Source organism: Carex rostrata, chromosome 22 (genome assembly GCF_964058835.1).
Source record: "Carex rostrata chromosome 22, lpCarRost1.2, whole genome shotgun sequence".
Lineage (NCBI taxonomy): Eukaryota > Viridiplantae > Streptophyta > Magnoliopsida > Poales > Cyperaceae > Carex > Carex rostrata.
Window position 1 is genome coordinate 2,388,802 of NC_135939.1, and position 27,762 is coordinate 2,416,563.

At 32.6% G+C, this 27,762-nt stretch overlaps 1 protein-coding gene across 1 annotated transcript; it reads right to left on the minus strand.

Moving 5' to 3' along the window:
- Positions 1–18,374: 18,374 nt before the first annotated feature.
- LOC144574202 (alpha/beta-Hydrolases superfamily protein) lies at positions 18,375–21,903 on the minus strand. Its single transcript, XM_078324101.1, has 4 exons — positions 21,662–21,903; positions 20,937–21,252; positions 20,254–20,413; positions 18,375–18,978 (listed from the first exon to the last, which is right to left on the minus strand). The coding sequence occupies exons 1-4, from the start codon at positions 21,836–21,838 to the stop codon at positions 18,510–18,512; spliced, it is 1,122 nt and encodes a 373-aa protein (XP_078180227.1). The 5' UTR covers positions 21,839–21,903; the 3' UTR covers positions 18,375–18,509.
- Positions 21,904–27,762: the final 5,859 nt, after the last annotated feature.

Genomic DNA, 27,762 nt, shown 5'->3' on the forward strand with positions numbered 1-27,762 from the left:
ATGGACCCAGCTTGTTGCCTAATTAAGGATACATACATATATATATATATATATATATGAGTAAGGCTACGGTGCTATGAGTTGCATAGAGGGTTACGGTACTACGACTCAATATTCGAGTTTTCAAAATCCTAATAATCGATCCAAACCATTCATCTTGTTCTTCATATTAATATGTGTTTGGATACCAAATTTTACTTTTTTTAGAAATTTTTTACTATTTTTTTAAATAGGTAGAAAATCAAATATCTGAATGGTGCATAATTTTTTAGATTAACTGATATTATTCATTCATGATCTTCCCGCTTTAGCTCACATGTGGCATATTATTCCTTCATGATCTTCCGACTTTAGCTCACTCACAACATTGCTCCGTACCTTCATTTTCATTACCTAGAACCCACATAAAAGTGGAACGGGTGAGAGATTCGAACATCCTCTCAGTGCGGGATTTAGTTCTAGCCCGGAGTTTGTAAAATCTACTTAATTCTCACAAATATAACATAGACAAAATAAATGAACAATCTCTAATGCAATCCTACATATTTAAATCGTTATTCACATTCAAGTTTTTCGTTAATCTATTTATTTGCCAATCCAATGGGAAGTCCAACCAACATTGGAAGGCCGCCAGTCCACTGAGAAGTCCAAGCAACAGTAGGAGGCTGTCTCACTAGACGGGTAGTCTACCCTACGCTAGGTCTTGACCCGTGACAGGACCACTTTCGCCTACAGTCACGTTAATGAGGGATCTAGTCGAACACCGAACCCAATGTACACATTCCGATATGCGAACATATCGGCCCCTGTTCACTTCACTTATCTTTTCACATTACGTATATTAACTCAACACAACACTCCGTTGATCAAGCGAATAATATTATTCTAATATTCATTAACAAAGTCAAACAGTTGTTTGAATTCAACATGTATAATTCTACTATATAAAATTAAATGCAAACAAAACGATAAGTTATAATTTTACAAAGTCCAGAAAACCCGCACCTGTAGTTGTAGAATGATTAACGATTACTTCTGCGCACGCTACTTCCATGCCACGTGAATCAAACCATATACATATGTTTTCAAATTAATATTCTTTTATAAACAATAATAACACTTCGCTTACATTTTATTTTCTTCTGTTGTACGATATAACCCGATCTTTTTATTTATATCCAAAAAATAACCAATTTGGTTCTGTTTTTCCAAAACTACCCAAACCGGAAAAAAATTTTCCGGTTTCAACATCCAAAACCGGAAAAAAAAATTTGGTTCTGTTTTTCAGCATTTCTGCCAGCGGTGCTGCCGCCTTTTTTTATTTTGTGATGTCCAAACAACAAATCCAAACCGTTAGATGTTTAATCTATACTATAATCTACTTGGAGACCAAATTTTACATTTTTTTTGGAATTTTTTTACTATTTATTAAGCTGGATTGAAAACCGCTGTTTTCAATGCTGCAGAAATTTACTGAAAACAACGGTTTGCAAACCAGCTTAATAAATAGTAAACAAATTCAAAAAAAATGTAAAATTTGGTCTCCAAGTAGATTATAGTATAGATTAAACATCTAACGGTTTGGATTTGTTGTTTGAATATCACAAAATAAAAAAAGGTGGCAGCAAATTAGCCGGACCCTATATATATATATATTATAAAAAATGAGTTTATAAAAAAAATCCAAACGACGTTTATAAACAAAATACCGATCGTTGTATGCCTACCGTTTGCTCGGAGATAATTGGATTATTTGATTATTGTCGACATATACCATTTGCTCGAAGATAGGAAAACGAACATAATAAATAGTAAATGCATTTTAAAATAATAATATGAATAATTCTTGAATAATCTTAGGCTTTTGACTAAACAAAATAACGATCGTTGTACGTCTACCATCGAACGAAAACTTAAACTGGATTTTTGAGGCCCTAAATGACATTTTTTTTTTTAATTCTGATGCTTCAGATCATCTCCCGGGTGATATTCGGATCAGTCTCGTCCCCTCCCTTTCCGAAAAGTCGTCATACGCGCAAATCCGACTTTCCTAACCAAAGTTATGGCTGTTTAAAGTTTTTTCAAAAGCTAAATTTCGAAAATTCATAACTAACTGTAGAAAAATCCAAATAAATTGAAATTTGTGTCAATTCTGTGTATTTTGGAGTGCTCTACATGCTGGTGTAATCATTTTTGTAGTTTGGTCCCTGTATCAATCTATACTTTCCAATTTACTAGCAAAGGTCAAATTTGATGTTTTCAGTGCATTGCACTATACCAGCGGCCTTTGCCAAGTGCTTGGCTGCTGAGTTTGGACTTGGTACCATACCAGAGGACTAGGGTGCTATAGCGCGCTATTGCGTGTTATTGCCCCGCTATAGCGCGCTATTTAGAACCTTGTTTTAGGCATACAACGATTGGTATTTTGTTTATAAACGCCGTTTGAATTTTTTTTTATAAACTCATTTTTTTTATAATATATGTATATATAATATGGTTGTGGCTAATTTGCTGCCGGCAGCATTTCTACCAGCGGTGCTGTCACCTTTTTTTACATTTTTTGAAATTTTTTTACTATTTATTAAGCTGGTTTGAAAACCGCTGATTTCAATGCTGCATAAATTTACTGAAAACAGCGGTTTTCAAACTAGCTTAATAAATAGTAAAAAAATTCCAAAAAATATAAAATTTGGTCTCCAAGTAGATTATAATATAGATTAAACATCTAACGGTTTGGATTTGTTGTTTGGACATCATAAAATAAAAAAAGGTGGCAGCACCTCCGGCTAAAAAGCTACCGGCAGCAAATTAGCCGGACCCTATGTATGTATATATAATAGAGTAGAACTAGGGTGTTCTTAAGCTCACCAAAGTGTTTGGTGAGCTTGACTCCAAAATCGGTCAAATCGGTTTCAAATGACGAATCCGAACCGTTGGAACCCGCCTATTTTACATGTGATGCGTCTACATGTGAAATTTTTTAACTTTCGAATTAGTTTAGTATAAAGTCAAGCGGTCAAAACATGTTCAAAAAATGAATGCACTAAAATTAATTTATTAACCTTCTAATTTTGACCAATTGACTTTATACTAAACTAATTCGAAAGTTAAAAAAATTCATATGTAGACGCATCACACGTAAAATAGACGGGTTCCAACGGTTCGGATTCGTCATTTGAAACCGATTTGACGGGTTTTGGAGTCAAGCTCACCAAACACTTTGGTGAGCTTAAGAACACCCTAGTTCTACTCTATATAATATAATACATGTATATATGTATATATAATATATGTATATGTATAGTAAATAAGTTTATAAAAAAATAAATAATCTCATTTTCGGAAAAAAAAAAATTCTGGTTTTGGGATAAAAAACCGGAAAAAAAAAATTTCGGATCCAAAACCGGAAAAGTTTTATCCGGTTTTAGATTTGAGTTTCCAGAAAAAAAAATCCAGTTTCGGATGTTGAAACCAGAAAAAAATTTCCGGTTTGGGTAGTTTCGGAAAAACATAACCGAATTGGTTATTTTTTATAATTTTATTTATTTTTTGGATATAAATAAAAAAATCGGCGATATGACTATTTGATTAATTATATTCAAACTTATGAAATCGTTGCTAAAAAGGAATAAGTTAAATATCACCATATCAATATAATTTATTTGTTTCTTTCCAATAAACAAAACGGATACAAAGATAATAATAATAATAATAATAATAATAATAATAATAATAATAATAATAATAATAATAATAATTAGTGAGTTTAGACAAATATTTAATTTAGAGTTATCAAATACGAAATTAATCTATAATAATATTTTGATTAACTGATTTAACTTTCTACAAAATCATTATTTTCAATTATTCATTTCTAAAGGTATGATTTAGTTAAAGTATATATTAATATCTAGATGTGAGTAACAGAGCAAGAGATGCCATATTAATATAGTCTTCATTATTAACGAGACTTTAATCATAATATGAATAACTATAAAAACAACAGTAAGGAATTACTTATATTAATTATTATTAGTAAATTTCAGATTATAATATTATGATTATTATCAAAGAAAATAATTTTTAGATTATAATTTTTTTTAGAATTATTATTTCGTAAATCCTTAAATATCGCTGTAATAAAATTTTATTATAACAAAATGAAAAAATCATATACTTCTCTAAATACAAGTCCTTCAATGTATAGCATCTTAATTTCTGCTTTTAAATAAAAAAAAGTTACCTCTTTCTTAAATTCTAGCCAAGACTAGCTAGATCCTGCGATATAAGCCGATAATGAGAAATTCAAATTAAAAGACATTAGCTGGAAAAAGAAAAGAAAAACTTTTAAAGGACACGTCAAATTTGGGGGAAAACAATGAATCGTCACATCCACGGGTAATATTTATTTTCACTAGCGAAGATTTTCTTTGCTTGAAATTGCTTTTACTTGGTACAAAGTTTGAAAATTAATTAATATGCAAATTAATGGTGAAGAAAGGGATGAATTTTGCGAGAAAAGTACTGTTTTGTAAAATGGGTGTGTGTCCAATATACGGACATGTACGTCTCCATGGTAAAGGAAATTTTTTATTCATAGAAAAAGAGTACTTCATTTCTAATAAATATAGAAAGATCTGACTCATTGAGTTTGATGCAAAATATATGGATCTGACTCAATGATCCAAATTCAAATATTATGTTTTTCTAAACCAGAGCTTGATTCTTCTCTAATCGGATAATCCTGATCCAAACTCAAAAAAAGAAAATAACATGGATATGAATCATTGAGTTAGATCCATAATAATTGAATTGGACTCAATAAACCCGATCTTTCTATATTTATTAGAAACGAAACACTCTTTCTATTTACGTACGATCTAATTTTAATAATTTCTACGGATACAAAATTCCCATGATAAATGTTGCTTTTCAGAACTGCGCTGGAAATTATTAAGAGGTGCCTACACTTCGAAAATATAAATATTTATTACAGAAATTTGAAACTGAAATAGTAGAATAATATAACTTATAAAAAATATTAAGAAAATTTTGAACATAAATAAAAATTTCAAAATGTAAAAAATCAAATACGTTTAACTCATTCACTTTTAAATGATCAGAAGAGAATGTGTGAGTACAATAAAATAAATGAGAACACAAATAATATGACACAATTAGAGAACTTCAAACTTAATATTTAACAACTTAGTGTTGTCAGAGGCATAATCAGAAATTTGATCAAGAATGGGTAAAAAATAATGGAGAGCCGGAGAGGCGCAAAGAGCGGCCGGAGAACCACAAGTCCGGGAGTTCCATGGCGAACAGGCAGAGAACCGTAAGAGCAAAGGTGTGGGTGTGGTTTAGGCAGAGCCAGGATAGAAGATTGGTTAAGGTTTTTAGGATGGGCGGAAGCACACAAAGAAAGAGAAGGAATTTTGTCGGAAAAAATAAGAAGAGGAACATTGACATGAAAAAGAGATTTCTATTTTTCGCGCATAATTTTGTGTGCTATCAAAAATAAATTGTGATTAGGTTGTGCAAATAAATTTTACATTTTATGGATAAGAAAAAAAATAAAATAGTTAGACAAAAGTCTACCTACATACGAGTGTAGACTATAATTATTTTCAATGTCTAGAAACTTAATTTCTAAAATTCAAGAATAAGTTTTCCCAACGTGGCTCCGCTCCTTAATGCTGCTTTGGAAGCACTAAAATTAAAATGCTCATAAACGACGATTAATGACCGATTTAAGGAAAAATAATAATATAAATGTAGAAGGGAGTTGGTTACAGTGTTATACGTAGCATAGAGGGCTCTGTGCAATGGCTCAATATTTTAGTTTTTAAAATTATAACGGTAGATCCGAACCGTTCAACGTGATCTCCATATGAATATGTACTTGCAAACCAAATTTTACATTTTTTAGATTTTGTTTTTCACTAATTTTTTAGATAGGTAGAAAATTACTTGATCTGAATGGTACAGAATTTTCAGATCAAGTGATTTTCTATCCATCTAAAAAAATAGTAAAAAAAATTTTAAACAATCTAAAATTTGATTTGCAAGTACATATTCATATGGAGATCATGTTGAACGGTCCGGATCGATCGTTAGAATTTTGAAAAGAGCTGTTGCACGGAGGCCCTCTATGCTACGCGTAGCATATTAGCATTTTCCATGTAGAAGATACAGATACAAATTTCACTATCCTACAATTAGTAATGTGTTTAGAATAAAAATAAAATTTGCCAAAATAACTTTCTTTTAAAGTAGTCTCTGGATAATTTGTGGAGCTAAGTAAATATCGATAACTTTTCATTAATATAATAAAAATATTCATTTTTGTATTATACTTTAAAAAATCTTAGATGTGAGGAGATACAATTAATAAATATGATGTAATATTGATTTATTTTATACATCTATATTTTAAAGAAAGAAGATTATGTAATAATAATGTATGAGGTGAAACAGCTTTAAACACAATAATTTATTTTATAATACATGAGAGAGAAGTAGTTAATTTTTAAAGAAAATAATTAATGAAGGATAAAATTTTATATATATAAATATATGAGTGAGTCTATGGTACTATGCATATTACGATTTGGCACCGTGCTACGGCTCTATATTCGAGTTTTCAAATCCTAACGGTCGATCCGAACCGTTCATCTTGTTCTCCATATTAATATGTGTTTGGAGACCAAATTTTACATTTTTTTTAAATCCTTTTACTATTTTTTTAAATTTATTGAAAATCACTATTTTTGGATGGTCCAGAATTTTCAGATCAAGTGATTTTCTAAATATCTAAAAAATAGTAAAAAAAAATATAAAATTTGGTCTCCAAACACATATTAATATGGAGAACAAGATGAACGGTTCGGATCGACCGTTAGGATTTTAAAACTCGAATATAGTGCCGTAGCACGGTGCCAAATCGTAATATGCATAGTACCATAGACTCACTCTAAATATATATATAATGTTGTTTAATAAAAAAAATAGTGATGTTAATATCATAACCCTAAATATACAAGCTGACAACATCTTCGGCCATTTTTATTAATACCCTAAACAAAAAACATAATTTTAAAAAGAGAAATGCCTCCATTTTTTGTGCCTCCATCATGCCTCCATTTTTTAAAACTTTAATAACTCAAAATTTAAAACTTAAAAGTCAAAATAAAACCGTTAGATGTAATCTATGTTATTTTCTCTATGTGCTCATAAAAAATTATCACATTTCAATTTTGTTTTTATATGAATCAATAAGTTCAAAAATCAACGTCTAAAAATTATTCACATTAGTGCGTTTTTTTATAAGTTCTTGATGACAAGCAAAATAAAATTGAAATGTCATGATTTTTTACACGTGCATAGATAAAAATGATGTAGATCATATCCAACGGTTTTATTTTGACTTTTAAGTTTTAAATTTTGAATTATTAAAGTTTTAAAAAATGGAGGCATGATGGAGGCACAAAAAATGGAGGCATTTGAACCCTCCTCTTTTAAAAATGTCATTTTGTACAGTTTTTTTTTTTTTATGCCCCGACCGCCTGGGCCAGGGGCGGCCCAAAATTCACAATGAGGCGCCACTCCCACGGGCACTCCATGCCCCTAGTGAGGCGCCTCCCACACAGGCAACCCACAAGCCTAGTGAGGCGCCCCCATCACGGGCGCCCCACTATGGATCCGAAAAATTTGACGATTTTCAGGCGACTGCTACAGGTACGTTATTTATTTTAATTAGTAATTAGTCATTGATTACTGTATCGTTAGTTTGGAAATTTGGCACTAAAATTAGTAATCTGGAACTGCTTAGTTTCAAAAGATACGGTTTCAATGGAACTGCTTAGTTTTTAACCTTGAGTAGAAATGACGAAATGTAAAGTATAAAAAGATATGTACGTAGAAAAAAATGATGAAATGTAGAGTAGAAAAAAGACGAAATGACGAAATGATGAAATGAACTAAGTTATGAACTTCAATTGTGTTGTTGAACTTTAAGTATACTGTTGCGATTTTTAATTATATTGTTGAACTTTAAGTGTATTGTTGAACTTTAATTGTATTATTAAACTGTATTATAATGATGAAATGTAAAGTGCAAACAACATAATACCAACATGAATATAAAATAAAAATATATAATGTCAACATAATGCCTGCCAACATAATCACAAACGTATAATACAACAGTCCCATAGTCAAAATACTATAGTCATCCCCGTCGTTTCCTTCCGGATGGAGACAACCTATAGTCAAACGTATAATACAACAGTCCCATAGTCAAAATACTATAGTCAGACAACCTATGAGCCGGACAACCCATAGTCAAAATACTATAGTCAGACAACCCATAGTCAAAATACTATATCACAATAAAAAAAAAACTCTACAATCATCCCCGTCGTTTCCTTCCGGATGGAGACAACCTATGAGCCGCTATGCCTTTGCCATCCCTGTGCAGCTGCACGCGCCTCTGTATCTGCCTCTGCGGACTCACATCTCCTAAGTCCTCCTCTCCCATATCCTCATCCTCCTCTCCGATATACATGTGCTGCGTACCTGTACTGGCTGCCCATGGATCCAATAGACCAGCTGACTCTGCATCGGCGGGCTGTGTACGCAGCTCCCATGGATCTTGCTCCCAGCTTGCAGCATACGTGGCAAAAGGCGGTGCGCCAAATAATGCAGAGACAAAGCCATCTGGAGTCTGAGATGCACTCCCACCAGCCTCAAAGTCGTGCTCCATCTCCGCTCCATATCGTGGTCTGTGGGAGCCAATCATCTCTGCATCTGTATCGAACGAGACCAGCTCATCCACGCTAAAACTGGGCACGGTATTCCAACGAGGTGCTCCATCCTAGATTAAAATAATGTTAGTTTTGCTACATACAAAGAACTATGCAATAAATAATATAAAGCGATAACTGACTGGGCCAAGCTCTATCGGAACTCCATATTTATTTCTATAAGCATCCCATCCTTGGGTATTCAACACCCAGTGGTGGAACGCTCAACCTGAGTCATCAACTGCATAATTGAAAGTTAACTGAGTTAGAACAAACAATTCAAGGAAAATAAGAATATTGTGTGTGTCGTACTTTTAATATTAATTTGTAATTACCTGCAGAAGGTGGCGGCATATCATGAGCGTAGATGATCTCTGGTTGGTAATCCACGAAAATGGATTTCGTGGTGTAGACTTTATCTCCCACCAATTGATGTTCTCCCCAGCATCACGCAGGATACCAACGAGGCAGCCTTCAAAACTGCTTGTCTCCACGATTGGTGCAGTGTGCTCGAGCATCTGGCATCCTATATATCGCCAAGCATCCTTCGCCATGCACATCAAGTTGTGTCCAACTCCTCTCATAGCGGTCAACAACTGCACACAACATGATTATGCCAAGAGTAAGTAATTAAAATTTGCAATTTTAAATTAAAGTATGTTTTAGTTGTACTTACCGCGCGAGCATTGATCGGACCCCAAGGCATGTAATTGCTGGATGAATCCATCAGTCTACGTCGAAGGGTGTCACCATAATGGCCCGTCAGGTAGATTGACGACATGCCCCATTTTTGGTACCAGATGGCATATCTCAAATCCCCGGGACCAGCACCCAATGACGTAGTAGATGGCGGGCTCCATAAGTGCTGCTCCGGATGTCGAGCCCAGTTGTACTGCATGACGAAATGCTGGCTCCAGTCGACTTTAGGCTTAGTGTGCGCCGTACTGCAAGTACAATTAATTAGAAAGGAGAGAAACAGTGGCATTATTAAAGTGATAATGAAATTAACTAGATAGTACTTACTTGTGGAACTTGTCTGTATCATCCTTACCCATCAACGGGTACTCCGGGATGAAAGCATCCAAGCCAAACTGTCAAGATACCCGATCGGGGTAGTAATACTCCACTATCTAGAAATAAATGACCGGTCCCCGATAATACCATAGCCGTGTCTACTCTAATGTCAGCAGGCTCAGCCATCTACGCTGATACCATGCACGATACGGAAACCAATCGATATTTGTATCTCGGAGCATTTGGAGCTGACCTCGGACATAAGAAATCCCCTTTCCCTTCTCTTCATGATCGTGATGACTGCCTCATATGGCACCGTACGCGGGGCATCTGTCTGGGTCAGGACCTCCCCACCGGGGATGTGGCAATGGTATAACTGGCCGATTTATGGGCAGATGTGACCACGACCAATGCTGGAGCAGAAGAAGTGGTCCAGAAATATGTTTATTCTTCACCTGAAAATTTAACTTAAAAAAAGAACTGGGTGCTTCTTATCCAACCTTCAATAACAACGTATATTAATACATACTTACCAGACAAGCATGACACATGCCTCTGTATAAGTGAGCGAGGATAGCTCCACCCCAATTCCATCTCAATTCTTTCTCCAGGTCCCGCAGCAGGGAGAGATACATAATCGGAACCGCATCACCGCTGGAATCCTCAAACATGACAGCACCACACAAATCCAGCACATACGCCATAGTATACATGTAATATAAAATAATCAATATAAATAATTGAGATTGTTGATGAACTACTAAGTTACTTTAAAGAGTGTAATAGTACCTCATGACCACCTCAATGTCAGTAGTCTCAGGAAATATCTGATTCTGGAAGAAGTGAGACCGAAGTGCCTTTAGAGAAATACAGTACCTAGAATAGCGGAACTCCTCCTCCTCCCCCTTCTTCTTCTTATATTTCTTCTACACATTATTCAGATCACACCCTAACAACTCCGGTATCATCCTCTGCAGCACTGGATGGTCTGAGATGCCACCTATGGGGTCGCCATCGATACGTAAACCCCATAAGGCGCTCACTCACCAAGGGTGACTGTCATCTCCCCGACTGGGAGATGAAATGTATGAGTCTTAGGTCGCCATCTCTCCGCTAGATCATGCATCAGAGACTGATCGATCTTACTCTGCGGCATGGTGGCAAGTTGATACAACCCAAGATTCAAGTATCGCTGCATTTCTTTATGGGAAACGAACAGAATCTCAGACCTGCGGTGCCTCACCGTAAGCATGGCATCATTCTGTATTTATTATCAATTTGTCAGACTCAAATCGTGTCATTTTTTAGTACTAATTACATTAAGTATAAAAATTACGTACCTCAACAGATGCCAATGAGACGCGGTGCTTAACATTATGGGTCCATAGAAGAGGACTAAATGTGTCAGGATCATGCACGCCATCTATAAAACCGGCCTGAGATGACAAACCCGCTCCAATCAGATCCTTAAATCCCCTACCAGTCATATCCTCATATGACGATGGGCCCTCTCTAGTCGAATCAACCGAGGACGTGCCCGCTCTAGTCGGATCCACAGCATCTGGACCCGCTCCAGCCGGACTAGCTGCAGGCTCAGCTCGTACTCTCCACCGTCTAGCTCTAGGCATACTACATTTACCAAGTAACAGCTTAAGAAAATCAAAATTTATTCGCAATTTTAAACAATTTCTAAATATTTTCAACTAAATTCAAACCCTAATTCAACTGCAAATTCAAGCAATTGAAACCATAAAATGATTAATTATTTATAATAAACTCCTAATTATATAATATTAATATATTCAATAATTATACAATAACCATAGTATATTATATTATTATTATTATAATAGTTATTTCATATATTAAGAATATAACATATTAATTATATAATTATATATTAATAGCTAGTACTAATAATAAAAATCTGTTTGTATAATTATAAATTAACAATAATTATTAATCAAAAAATACAAATTATGTAATATTATTATAATAAGTATTTAATATATTAAGAATATAACATATTAATTATATAATTAATATAAAAACTATTGTCCAATTTTTACTTTTTAAAATAAAATTTACAAAAAACAAAATTATGTTATGTTTAAAAAAAATATTGATATACATGCAATTTACTTGCAAAAAAATATATATATGTCATTTTTAAACAAATATTGATATACTTCAAAATAATTAGTTTTACTTTAAATTAATTTGTATTGATATATACATGTTTTTCCGTCAACTATCACAAAAATAATTTTTAAAAAAAATATACATATTTTTTAAACCATAAACCCTAACCCTAAATCATAAAACCAATATTAATTGAAGAATGTCATGTCATTGCATGCATATATATATATATATATATATATATATATATAGGGTCCGGCTAATTTGCTGCCGGCAGCATTTTAGCCGGAGGTGCTGCCACTATTTTTTCTATTTTTTGATGTTCAAATGACAAATCTAAACTGTTAGATGTTTAATCTATATTATAATCTACTTGGATACCAAATTTTATATTTTTTGAATTTTTTTACTATTTATTAAGCTGGTTTGAAAACCGCTGATTTCAGTAAATTTCTGCAACATTGAAATCAGCGGTTTTCAAACGAGCTTAATAAATAGTAAAAAAAATTCAAAAAATGTAAAATTTTGTCTCCAAGTAGATTATAATATAGATTAAACATCTAACGGTTTAGATTTGTCGTTTGAACATCAAAAAATAGAAAAAACAGTGGCAGCACCGCCGGCAGAAATGCTGCCGGCAGCAAATTAGCCACAGCCTATATATATATATATATATATAGATAGATAGGCTAATGTGCTTTCGGTAGCATATGGACCGAAATACACACGATCCAAATTTGAAATTTCAAAATTGAAAAGGTCGATTTGAACCGTTCATCTTGTTCTCCATATATGTGCTTGGAGACCAACTTTTACATTTTTCTGAATTTTTTTTACTATTTATTAAGCCACTTTGAAAATTGCTGATCCAACGGTAGCTTAACAAAACAGTAAAACTGTTGGATTAGCGATTTTCAAAGTGGCTTAATAAATAGTAAAAAAATTCAGAAAAATGTAAAATTTGGTCTCCAAGCACATATTAATATGGAGAACAAGATGAACGGTTCAGATCGACTTTTTGAATTTTGAAATTTTAAATTTGGACCGTGTGTATTTCGACTACTATTGCATGCATATAATGCCATGATTGCCTGAGATTGTGAAAATTATATATAGTTTTGTTTTATTTGTTCTATGAATTATTTGTCGGAGGTTGCCTACTACCTAAAAAAAATTAAGATAGCCTCCAAACAACAATTATACCAAGACTAATCATAGTACATACTAGATGACTATTCATAAAATTAATGCTAGTTTTTGTGCAGTGGCTTTCATATAATGTTCTTAATTTCCAACAATTATATGGTACAAAATTAAGTTTGAGACAATTTAATCCCGCAATTCTCACAATTTAATAGCATTTATAAATAACCCGCAATTCTCACAATTCGTGAAATTCGACCAATTCGAACAATTCAATCAATTCAACTAATTATTCACATTTAACCCTAAACATCGAATCGAATCACATTCGACAATTTAATCACATTTAACCTAAACCCTAAACTCTAATCGAATAAAAAAAAAAAACTCACTTGTTCAAGCGAGTGAGATGCGAATCGAGGCGCGAGGCAGCGAGGTGCGTGGTGCGAGGCATAGAAGGGACGGAGATGGCAGCGGCAGCAGTGAATGAGCGTGGTGCGAGGTAGAGGTGTGTGGTGCGGAGCTAGGGCGGAGGCAGGGTGGGCTAGGTTTTTTTTTTTTTCTCTTTTGTTCTGGGCGGGACGAAGGTAGAGAGGGAGAGATAGAGAGAGGTCACGGGAGAGGGGTATTACATGGGTAGTGGGGCGCCCGTGAAAGGGGCGTTTCGCTAGGGATATGGGCTGCCCATCACGGGGGTGCCTCACTCGGGTTTTTGGGCCGCCCGTGGGAGGGGCGCCTCGCTAGGGTCTGTGGCCCGCCCGTGCGAGTGGCGCCTCACTGTGAATTTTGGGCCGCTCCTGACCCAGGCGGTCGGAGCATTTTTTTTTTTTTTTTTAAATGTACAAAATGACATTTTTAAAATTATGTTTTTTGTTTAGGGTATTAATAAAAATGGCCGCAACATCTTCAATCAATTTTTTTGACTTTGCTTCAAAGTTTTCAGAATTATGTGTGAAAATGCTCTACCATAATTTTAGCTGGAAGCCTGGAACTAACACTTATTACTTATGATATATTTTATTTATTTTATTTTTTAGTTTGATTAATTACGTCTTAGTATAGCATTCTAAGAAATATATATGTGAACGGGAATATTCCATTATTAATTTCTTAATTCATTGCTATTGCTAATATCTGGTCGAGAATTTAATGATATTAATTATTTCAAAAATACGGATATTAACTAACATTGATTATATTTTATGTCATTCTACAACACTTCGATGGTAATAAATTAAGAATAAATAAACTAACAGTAGAGGCCCACAATTAAAAGAAAAGGGATCCATAGAATGGCACTCCTCAGAATAATGGACACCTCCATTGAATTAGAAATTGAGAAGTAGTTGTCCTTAAAATTATTGGCCCAGACAAAGACAAAGTCAGACAAATTATTGGGCATCACTCTCAATTCTCAAATCATGTTACATCACTTCACAAGCACATAGATTAGACTTGAGCAATACCCATGATTATGTAATCATGTCCTGTATTTTGCAGATCATGATAATTCTATTTGATTAAAGACACCATTAATTGACATGTTTGATCAATTGAATCAATTTTAACTAGGTGGTTGATATCTCTCATGTACCTAATGATTGATCAAATTTAGAATATAATTGTCAGCACAAATCTCATGTTAGAATCTGCTGTTGAATTAATTAGAAAGAAAATATCAAGAAATAAGAGAAAATAAAATAAAGTTAAATTTATTACTCTTCAATTTAGATGAGAATAAATTTTTAAAAAAAAAATCATCCAATCCCTTCATCTCTAAAAAAAAATACATTTTTTAACTCAAACAAATTGAATATTCTACTTTCTCACTTCTTCTCCTTCCTATTATTTTCATTTCATCTCAACTTTTTGATAAAAAATTGAAAATCAAGTCATTCAACTCTTAAATATTCATAAAAAAATTACATTCAAATTTTGAATTTGTGAACTCTCATGCATAAAATATTGTCTTTAATGCTGGATCAAATACTGATTCTCAACTTTTAAGTAACTTTACTACCTCACGGACTCATACGTATCTAAGGGGATCCCAAATGTACTATCATAGAATGCTAAGATTTAAGGAACCGAATCTCCTAACCACCTATGGACAAAAAAATCCTGCCAATAAAGTTCATCCGTCCATCCATCCATGATCTGAACGATTATAATTAAGATATAGAGATATTTGATTTTAAGAAAGACACAATCCATATTTTAATAGATCATGGATGGATGGACAGATGGACTTCGATTCCAAGGTTTAATTGCATTGCTGCTTTTAGTATCTCACTTTTGGTGCCTAAATTAAGGCAATCAAAATCTGAACCAGAAAAATAAAAAAGCTTAAATTAAATTAGTTAGCTCGCCAAACAAGTATAACTTGGTATTTGTGGGAAATGTTTGTCATAGTGAATGAACACAAGATCCTATAAGCATTTCTTTGTCAGCCCTATCAGAAAGCTCAAAAATTGGGTACTCTTCCTCCCTAATTAATCAGATTCACACCTTATGCACATGCATATAATTAATTTCTGTGTTGTCAAGCATGCATGCTTGTTCCCCTTGATGCTGTTTTTCAGAATTTCCTGTAAATCATGGGTCAATAATGGGCCAAGCAATGGACATGTCTAGTTATGTTTCTATAGGAGAGGATATATGGGGACCCAATTTTGGTGCCATTGGCGAAGGCATGGCATGTGAGAGTGGAGACTCAAGAAGGGGTCTCTCTAAAATTCTCGGACTTATATTATATCTGTCAGAAATACAGCTGGATTTGCTTATGCTTCCTTGCATTGGCATGTAACAAATGATTATAACACAGTGCAATTAAATGCACATTCAATTTTCCAGGGTAGCCTTGTACTTTAAATTTCATGTGGGGTTCAACAGGAATTGAACCACAAACATATATAATATATAAAGATTACTCTGTTTAACACTTTAACCACACTTCCTATGCGCTGTCCCCGATTTTCTTTCTATTTGATAATATGAAGATGAGAAAAAGAAACGGAAAAAGGAAAACAGAACATAAAATGAAGTTGGGTATGCCATTGCTCTTGCTCTCTATATGTTGCAAGTTTAAAATCGAGCACATTTCATCATAGATAATTTAATTTGACGACTTTAATCCTTGTCTCATGCTAAAAATAATTCATAAATCATGTCTTGAGATATACCTGCAAGCTTCGCCCTTTACTTCATAAATCATTCATAGTATTGCACTATAAATCTATTTTATTATTCGCATATTATACATCTCTGAACCTACCATACAGAACTAAGCATTAATTGGTGGGTTCCAAGCATTATCTATACTATCTACGAATAAAGAAAAATAATTTGCAAACAATATCACAAGTCTGTGATGTCCCATAAAATGCAAACAGAAGTGTCAATTGATTAATTGAGGTCATTTGGTTGCGCTTATTAAAGTTCATTATTTTGGTAATATGCATCACCTAATTATAAGGACAGTTACCACTGAAATACCGAAAAGGCACCCTTAAAAAAAAAAGAAATACCGCGCGTAAAGGTATGAAAGTCCATAGCTGTTCCACTTGGAAGGTAAATTTATTTTGAAATTCTGTGTTTTGAAGGCTTTATTTTACAGTTTTGACTGGTGCAACGGGTTGTGGATCGGATGATAGAACAAATTATGCTCTGCTGTGTACATATTTGAAAAAAAAAATACTCAGTTTAAAATGTATATAGGGTTCACCAGTAGGTGGTATTACTTCTAAACACGGGTACTGTACCAATTATATAGGGACTTTCAACGTCTTTCATGACTCAAGCTTCATATCAATAATGATTACACAGTATTACATAGTGAGAATATAATAATTGGACAACAACTTCTGACCTAGAGAAAGAGGAGGTAGCACAGTTAGTTAGAAAAAAGTCATAAAACTGTTGGTTACTCAAAGATCGAGCGTTTCATTCTCTCTCACAACTTCGCAGCTTTTGTGAATTTTTTAAAAAACGTCTAACCTATTGGTAGTAATCAGGATTAACGGGCCCATAAATTGAATATTGGAATTTTTTTTTTTTGACATGTTAAAATTAAGAGGAGTAAATTTTATTTAGAATAAGCAAGTTACAAGTCGAACAAAAATTACACATACGGCTTTTGTTATAGCCTAGACTGCTAAATGTAATATATTTGGTTCTCCCCAAGTGCTCTGAAAGCAATTACCACTTACCAAGTTCAGGGATTTCAACAATTTTTTCTTTACTAGTATCATACCCGTGCGTTGCAATGGAGACATATTATAAGAAACAAATATATCAATAAAAAATAATAATTACTAAAAATTAAGACACATGTTAATAAAAAATTTATATAATTCTGTATTTTTAATTAACTTTAATCATGATATCTGATAACAATTTGATGATGTGATGATTCTTTATTTTTAAGTACCAATGATATCAAATAATAGCTCGATTCAAATCTAATATCTAATATCATACAAACAATTCAATATCGACATATAATATGATATCAAAAAACATAAATAAAAAGTGTTATCGTGTATATGTATATGATATATATATATATATACACACACACATATTATAAGAGAAATATATATTCACACACGTTCCAATTTATATTTTTCTTTGTTTCCAATTTATATTATTCTTTTTCTTTGTTTCCAATTTAGAATACACACACGCACACACATTGATATATTATATATTAAAAATATATTCTAAATTGCCCACACCAATATGTATAGAAACAAAAAAAAAAGAAATAAGGAAATTAAAAAAAAAATGATTTCTATTGTGATCCGTATAGAAACGAAGAAGAAGGAAACAAAAAAATAAAAAAATTGAAGGTGGAGTCTTCTTAATTGAAGAAGAGATATATGAAAACAAAGAAATAAGTAAACGGATAAACATATCGTGAAATTTCAGAATTTGTTCAATTTTAATTATAACGTATCGTGTGGCAGCACATGTAGTGAGTATGTTTTTAACTAAATTTAGATTTCTATATATAAAACAGATGCATTTAATCAAAATAAGACAAATTATGTAATTGGAGGGCTGAGATCAAATCTGAAGTTTCATCTTTCAATCGTAACCGTTGGCGAATCGGACACCTAACGTGCTTAATAATAGAATGGAGAAATGGAGATATTGCGAAGCATGGAGAATTTAACTTGTATTTCAGTGCGTTGAGATTGGTGCCGATTGTCCTATTTAAAAGTTGCAAGTACATGATGATATGAATGAGCCTACTTTGGGTGGTCCTTTCAGTAATTTTTCAAAGGCTATTCACAAAGGTCTTCAACAGAGCTTTAGACTATATTACAAATCATTACTGACATTAATTTATTTAGTAAGTTTACCAACCTTTGTTGTCATATTACTAATAAAATAAACAAATCATCTATCTGCAGTAAAAACCTCATGCAAAAACCCATATAACTCCTCTGAAACTGTTAAAGGATACTCTTCCTGTGGTAAGAGTGCCCCTGGTACTTCCACAAATTTGGTAACCCCTTTTGCACCTTTTAAGGCTTCCATCTCAGCCTTAGACCTCTTAGGAGCCCTTGTAGTAGAAACAACCAAGACAGGCACCTTCCCCTCCAAATCGGCAAACAACTGGAGGAACTCTTCACGGGTCTTGACCGGGTCAAGAAGGCCTGTCAGGAAGGCAGCTGGGACATACCGGGCCCCTTTTCTCTTGGTGAGCTCATACCGGTTTTGTACGATGGCAGGTGTCACATTGTTGGGGTCAGCATAGACATGAGACTTGTATTGGGATTGTATCGATTTTTCATTGCTAACAAGCATGTTGTACATCATCCAACCAACAGCCGGTGCCCTCAGGGTTCCTCTTAAAAGACCATACCTGTTAATATAGTCCGATGCTAGCACAGGTCAGTAATGTTAATGAAATTGCTACCTTAATAATTTTGCTACTCAAAGTAAAGAATAAAAAATTAGTTAATGCTTGAACTCAAGGATTTTTGCACAACCTTAACAAATACATAACATACTTTAGTAGCTCAACATACAAGTAGTGTACAGGAACCTCATCAGTTGTGCTAAAAAATTCTTACTTGTCATTTTTATAGGTAATTCAATGACTAAATGTCCATCACATACTTCTTATATTTTGAGGGCTTCCTTTGAACCTTTTTTCTTTTAAAAAACTACTTAAGTTACGACAAACATTTTCCTACTCTGGTACAACCAATGTAACAAAATGCGATCTATGCGGCCGCATATGCGTATGCGGTTCCGAACCGCATAGAAAAATAATATGCGGTTCCGCATATGCGGCTGTATATTCGGCCGCATAGTTTTGGCCGCATATAACTTAATCGGCCGCATTAAACCGCATTTAAAATTTACCGGTTCTGCAAACCGCATATCTGAATTATTTTATTAATAAAAAGCAGATCGGATATCCAGTTTAATGGGAATCCAATACCATATCCTCATCCGGACTCTGGGGTCCAATTAAGTTAATTTGAAGGGTATTCTCCAACTTCCTTCATAGACTCGCTGAGCTCCTTGGTAATATTAAATAGATGATGTGGGACTAATAACTATACCGGAGAAGCGGTGAAACTCACAGACGAAAACTCACAGACGAATTAGGCTTTGAATTCATTTACTCTCTTGTGGCCTGCTAAGATTAGATGGGCTTCGAGCCTTCCACAGAGAATATTTGTTTTCTTTTTATATGACAACTACTGAATACTCAATGTCTCAACTACATATAGACTTTTATTTATTTTTTATTTAAGAATTATGCTGCAAGCCTATTTGTTAGACTCTAAAATGTCTCTAAAATTAATGGATATCACATATCAACGAAAGAATCTAAACACAATTGGTATGATTTATATGTTATTTGGCAAGTGTCATAATTAATATTTGATCAAATTAAAGAATATTAAATATTAAATATTTTATTAAGAGTGTCATATTTAATATTTAATGAAAGAATCCACATATATCAGTCCGCATAAAAATCCGCATATGCGGCGGCATACCGTATATGCGGTATGCGGTGGCCTTCCGCATACCACATAGAAACCGCATTTAATAACACTGGGTACAACAAATTTATTTATCCTTGCTATAAATCCCAAGGGACGTGGTAAGGGAGCCGTACCTGGCTTCCATGCTAGAATCTCGACCAAAGACAATAGGTAAGGGACCACTCCATGTAGGTGCCACAGCCGCAATCACTGACGGCTTAACCAAACCCTTTCCAGCTGCCCGAACTGTAATTGTCGCTGCATGCCCCCCTCCACAAACTATCAATTCTCCATCTGCACAATGCAGAGATGCATATATTAAATGGAAATAATTAGGCAGACTAAAATAGTAATATGTCCACTAGCAAACTCTAACAGTTATGGTGATTGAGTTTTTTGTTTCTAATAATATTTATCCTAACCAGTTCCAAAGAAAAGCAGAACCAAATAGAAAACAAAAACAAAAATAGAAATATACCCTTTCAAAGTATCTTACAAAACCATGCCTGGATAAAGCTGTTAAGCTGTCACGCTTCGTAAGAATCACTTGAATTGATTTTTTTTTTTTCTTCACAATTTGAATTGAGGTTTTTCAATTAATCTTTTATCAGTTTGAACCAAACAAATGTAAAATATTTAGAAAGACACATATAACCAAGCACTCGAAAATGGTTTTCTGGAGTAAGAACAAAGTTAATCAGCCAAGGACATTCTTCAAAAGGCTATAGTTTGACCAATTTATCAATAAAATACAAGTATATGCAAAATTATAGCCTTTCAGTTCATACCGTCATAACATAATGCAATCATCTATTACCTGAGCTCTTGACAGGACTGTCAGGAGAGTTGATGAGCTTAACCAAGAAATCCTCCATGACATCAGCATTGTAATTAAGTGAAGGCCGATCAGAGAAACCCAACCCTGGCCAGTCAACAATAGTTGCACGGAAATTGACAGCTCCTTCTCGGCCCACTATATCTCTCGCCACAGTTCTAAATTCCTCAACAGTGCTCACATCAGAAATAGTTGGCACCATTAGAATGTTCTTCACATTTTCAGAGGATTTCTCTGTGTGCTCTTCATAGTATACATTGACTGAGTTACCGTCAAATTTCCACTGCCATTTTCCGGTCTGAATGGAAAGGTGGATGGTAATAGGGTGAATAGGGACAAACTCGAAGTCATTTTTTTCCGATTTAACTGGAAAAAAGATATTTATGGCGCAATTGGAAAACAGTGCCTTAAAAATAATTAAAACAGACTTCTGAATTGAGTGTGACCCAATAAATTGGCAATAATTTGTAGAAATAAGCTATGGAGTTGACCTCATTTGATCATTTCTACTGAACAGAGTATGAAATTGGGAATCAACAAGAGCAATACTCAATTCTCCTAAACAATAGTACCAACTGAAAAACAAGATATCCTGAGAGAACCCTGCAATCTAAACTCTTTTCATTCATGTAACGGCACTCCTAATTGAGATTCAAACCACGATGACATCTATAAATAGATCTACAACAATGATCACTTGTTTTTACCTTGGATGGAGAAGAAGCTGATTCTATCACGGGCGAGGTGACCTTAGATGATAAATCAAGGGAAGGTGAAGAGACACACCGGATCCGAACTAAGCGGGTTCCCGTGCGCGAGAAAGAAACAACCCGGTGAGATTTCGCGGGTGCTAGAGACAGATACAAAGAAGCACAATGCGCCATTTCTGAGCTTTCGAGCGAGAATTGGAAACTTCTTCGAGTTGTGAATTTGCGATTGGTGACTGTGCTTTTTCCATGTTGATGGTTTAGTGGCCACTTCTCAGAAAGGACGTTGATATTTTCATTAGGCCATTTTTTATTAAATAAAACTAGTTGATAAAGTATTTTGGGTAAACATGGGCCGATTTTATTTTCATTGGGCCATCTTTTATTAAATAAAACTAGTTGATAAAGTATTTTGGGTAAATATGGGCCGAATTTATTTTGATTCAATTGTTGCTAACCCATAGGGGGTACTATGACATGGTTGCTTCGAGCCTGATTTAAGCCTACTGGATTGTTATAGCCTTTTTTTTTTTAGGCAAGAAAAAAATTTGGTGAGTTTGTTTTCTTTGAAACGGAAGTTGGCAATTTAAGGGGTAAAAAATCGGTGCCAAAATTCACCTTAGCTGCTTTTTATTATAACCTCTATATTAAAATATGCATTGATATAAAAAAAAAATTACTATTTATTTAGATATATATATAAAATGATTGTTTTGCAGAAAATTAGACCATCCAAAAACAGCAATAGTAAAAAAAAAGTTCCAATATAAATAAGAACATATTAATATAGATATTTTGTTGAACAGTTCTTATTAATAATTTCGACTTTAAAAATAAATATAAAAATGTAAAGCGTGATTATGATACGAAAGACATTAGTTCACTCAATTATGACATTTTCAACCTAGATTCTGATACGAAATTTAATTGACATTTACAAGATTCTGATACGAATATTTTTCTTGAAGACTCTGATCAGAAGGCAATTTTAGGAAGGTAAACCAAATACAATTCATCTACAAAATTCCAGGGCACAAAAATCCAAATATAAAGCATCATGAAATTAGAATTTAGAAGAAGGAGAAGAAAAGTGCATTGCGTTTTGCACAAGTTTATTATGGCTTTTATTTTTTCCTTGAATTAACCTAGTATTTTTCAATTCTTTGGAAAGAAGTAATCTTATGGGCCAGAAGTCATATCCATGCACAATCATCTAGTCTGAAATTTTCAACATCTTACCAAAATTATTGGTCTCCGTTTGGAAATCCGGATCTTGCCCCCCTCATAGACGGTGTGATTGAATATTGTTGTTCATGTACTATGATAATTAGTAGATGGCTCTCAAGTCAAAACATACACATTCTAGAGAGCTAGGTCTTAGCTAGGATATTGATTAATTTTCAATCCATGTTTATTGAAAAAAAATATATCATTATAATAGAGAAATGACCAAAATTTTTAATTATACCATTTCAAAAAAAAAAAAAAACTTCAAATTATGAAGAATTTCACATCTACCAGGACCTTCAAACTAATCTGCTACTCCATTCTTGGGAGGCCATTGGATTGGAGCCCCCCAAAATCAAAATATATTTAATATTACAGTGCATTTTTTTTTGTTTTTGGAGAACCGCCAAGGCAATCTGCGACCTTCCGAGAATAGAGACGTAGATTGGCTTGGCGGCCCAGGTAGATGTGGAATTTGGGTGTTTTGATTTATTTTTTTTATTTATGGTATGAATAAAAATTTCAGGAGAAATGACGCCTCCAGATAAAAAAGAAATTGTCTCAACATCTACTAATTTAGGAACTTTATCTGTTGGATGAAACTTCATAGTTTGAAGCACATTGCTGATAACATATTACATCTTAGGCAGTATACTACAATGCACATTTATTTGAGTAAATTAACACTTGTCAATGTCATGTCAAAATAGCTATGGACAGCTATTATGCGTTTTAACCAAAATCAAAACATATATTAATTATTGTTTTCAACACTCAAAGTGATTATCCAAGCTCCAAAATAATATATTTCTTTCAGTTAAAATGAACACTTCATTAGAATAAATGTATCTTTTAACTAATTTTGCATACTTAAAATTAAGTTTTTGAAAAAACTATCAATTATTCTTAAACTCTCCAAAATGCACGTCTTTTAAATCATAAAAATCATTTCTTTCAGCTAAAATGAACTCTTCTTTGAACCAATATAGGCACATGATATATTTTTTTTCCATTTTGAGAAGTTAAACAAAAGGACAAGAAAACATTTGAGTAACAATAATATTTCTTTTTAAGTAGGGAAATGTTATTCTAACATTTGACATAATCTCGCACAATGGAAATTCAGGATGAAATAGTAATAAAAATATTAAAATTTAATTTGAAGAGATGGGGTGTCTCTAAAGTTGTATTTAAATTAAAAAAAAAATATAGAACGCCTATAACTCCAATTTGACCAAAAACAGTAGTCGGCGATTCGGATGCAAGAATCATTTTTATATAATAAAGAGGGGTACAATATTCCACACTAAATTACATAAACGCGTCCACTAGAAGGGTTAATTTCCCTTTCATATATTTAAAAAAGTTTACTGACATAAACTTGAATGTCCATATATAAAACTTTATTTCTTTATCACATAAAGCACCTTTTTTTTTAAAAAATTAGAATTATTCTCCCGTACTTTGTCTAAGAAAAACTATCAAATAAATACTAGATATTAAAATAAATAAAAAATCTATAAATTATATTAATAAAATTTAATATTTAATATTTTTAAATGATTAAGAAGGGAATAATGATAAACATCATAATTAGTCGCACAATAATCATACCTAGGAGCAAAAAAAAAAAAAAAACTCCTTTAAAAGTAAAATTAAATCTTAAACACAGCACACACCCATTTTTCTTCTAAAAAGGATAGAGGAGCATAATATATGAATCATTCCATCAAAATAGATGTAAACAAAAACTAAATTTAATTAAATTAATTCTCTTTATATATATATTATAAATTCTTTACAAAAAAATAATAAAAAAGTTTAGAAACTTAATTCTATATATCATAAAGTACTTTTTTCTTTTTTTAAATGAAAAGATGGATGTATCTTTTCCGCTTCCACAATCATGAGGTAGCTCTACAAAAAGTTGCAAACAAAACTTGTGAAATAGGTTATTACACCAAATGAGGTGGAGTTAGCTCAAGGTTTTGCATCAACAACGACAATTGCACAGCTTTCTTGATACCTTTTTCCACCATTGACGCCATCTTTACATTGACTAATTTGTTGTGTCATGTATTTTGCAATGCACACATCAATGCACGTTGCAACACCCGTATTTGGGCACTAATTTGAGCTCCTTTCAAATTGATTAAAAAGAGAACAAATTTCCTTTACAGGAAAAATAAAATAAAAGAGAACAAGGGTTGGTGTTTAGTCATTCATGATATAAACATATCAGCGAAAATAGAAGAAAGGGTTCAATATGGTTTACTCTGTCAAAAGTTTTAAGGAAAATATGCGCACACTGAAAACAATCACTAAATTTTTATCATTACAATTAAGCAGGAAAGATCAAATTTGTGTCCACCGGATATTAATATTCATGTATGTTTTTATTTGTTTACAGTTGAATACTATGAAAGACTCGTTATCTAATATCATGTAATAGCTAGCTTGTAACCCTTTTGAATCAATACAATATCAGCGAAAGTAGAATCTGATACAAAATTTCTATTAGTCATCATGTTATTAGAGGAGAATCCAATCCATTTTCATACTTATTGTTACTTATTAGTTATCAGTGTAGAAATAAAAAATACTTAGATACTACATCTATCATGATTTTTCAATATTGGGCTTCATTTTTTTTTATTGGAAGAAGTTACAAACAAGTTATTAAACATTAGAACAAACATTTTTTTAAAATATATCATCCTTTTTATTATCTACTTCCTACATTAAGAAATTTGTCAATTTCATTTCAGTCAAAATAAACATCTCACACCCTAGAGGATCTATAACAAAATAATTACTATGCATGTCAAATAATATAATGATTTCTCACTTTTAAAAAATAAAACATTTGACATGTTATAAAAGAAATAATATATTACTTTTGAAAATTACACTCAATATCCATATTGTCTTTTTGGGTTGGTTTGCTTGTGTAGTGTAAGAGTATCCCTTTTTTATTATTGCAAATGAAATTTGTCCTTTGCTCATCTATTATTATTCCTTCCCAAATGTCATTGTGTGTCAATTTCACAAAGGATTGATCAAAACTTTGGACACCGTCCATTTTGGATCAATTAGCGGCGTCTCTCCAGTATATCTGCACTGGAGGTCTCCATAACTTGAGGGTCCATTTTTACATGAAGTAATAAAAAGTGTTTAAAAAGTGGTAACAGAAACCTGCCCACTTCCACTGCAAATAAAAGCGTTTAAAAACATGAATCTAAAAATAAAATAATACTAAGTGGAGGTGATTAATTAATTTTCACTAAAAGTAGGTACGAGTGAGATTAGATTTTAGGTAGAATTTCACATATATTATTCAAAAACTTTGAAATTACATAATTCTACTGTCATAATTTATGATATCATATTTATCCTTCTAAATTAAGAAAACTCTCATTTTCATTCATTAGAATTTTAAGGTACATCATATACCTGATCATTTCTTCAGTTTAATAGTAAATCAAATTAAACTTTCAATAAATGGTTAGAAATGAAACAGAAATAGTATGATAAATGATCAAAATCAATGAACAAGGTAAAAAGGGAATATTTCCTGACCAACCGTTTTTCATCCAATAAGCGCGAACACTGGTAAATATTTGACAAAACACTGCTGTAATTTAAATTGTAATTAGAGCTATAGGAAGGAGGACACAACAACTTTGAAAAAAACCCTGTAAATATTGTTTTAAAGAATAGTACAGAAATAATATATTCTTGGAACAATTTTTATTCATGATCAATTAATTATTAAAAGAAATGATTCAAATAGAAATTCTTTTCAAATCAACTCTTTTTTTTTCAAAAATTCTTTAAAATGAAAATAGGATTTCATCATGTTTAAATTCTCATTTAAATAAAATAAAATGACATAATTTTGGCGCATCTTGGATATGATAGCCAAAATTAAAATAATGGAAGTGAAATTAAATAGAATATATAGAAGTTCAACTTGATAGGTTCTTTCCACGGAACATATTTGCAATTCTAGAGAAAAAAATCTTTTAATCAATATATTTATTGTGGAATATTTCCATTAACCATAAAAAAAATATATATATATATCAACGACACTGGTAGGAGGTATTGGTCGTCACACAGTTGATTATGAAAAATATCATATAATTATTGGTTACTCAAAATTAATTAAAAATCGAGAGTTCAATGCTTCTTCGTTATTTTGCAACTTATATGAAGGTTTTCAAAAAAGAATAAAGTAATATTATGATAACTAAATAAACACCTTTTCAAGTAACGGAAGGACATCATAAATTTCATTTTTTTTTACTGAATTTTGAACTCACGATTTTGTATATGAAGAGCATCGCCTTAGCTAACTGTATTATAATGTGTGGTCCTTTTAATATAAAATGATGGTACAATGATTATCTTACCTCAGATTCAGAAAGAGCTTTTACATCTATTTTTTATTTATTCCAAAAGAATAACAGGATTACAAGAACATGTTATTCCGATTTCAACCGTTCAAAATTTTCAATGCACGAATCTCAAAAAAAGTAACTGGGAGCTATTTTAAAATGTGAGGGATTAAATACCATATATAACATTCCCAAAATATAATTTCTTTTTCCTAGTACCATAAAAGCTTAAAAGGATTGGATATATTCCGTTATTATTTTGAATGAAAAAGTATGGAGGGACTTGATTGGAACAAATAACAAAGTTGAGTGGCTAAAAATGGACAAATCAAACTTGAGTGACCAATTTGCGACAAATAACAAAGTTTAGTGACTTATAGCGAAATTTACCATAAATATAACATGTAAAAGTAATCAACATAAGATAATTTTTAGAACACAAAACTAACAAAAACATATATAAAATTTGATACA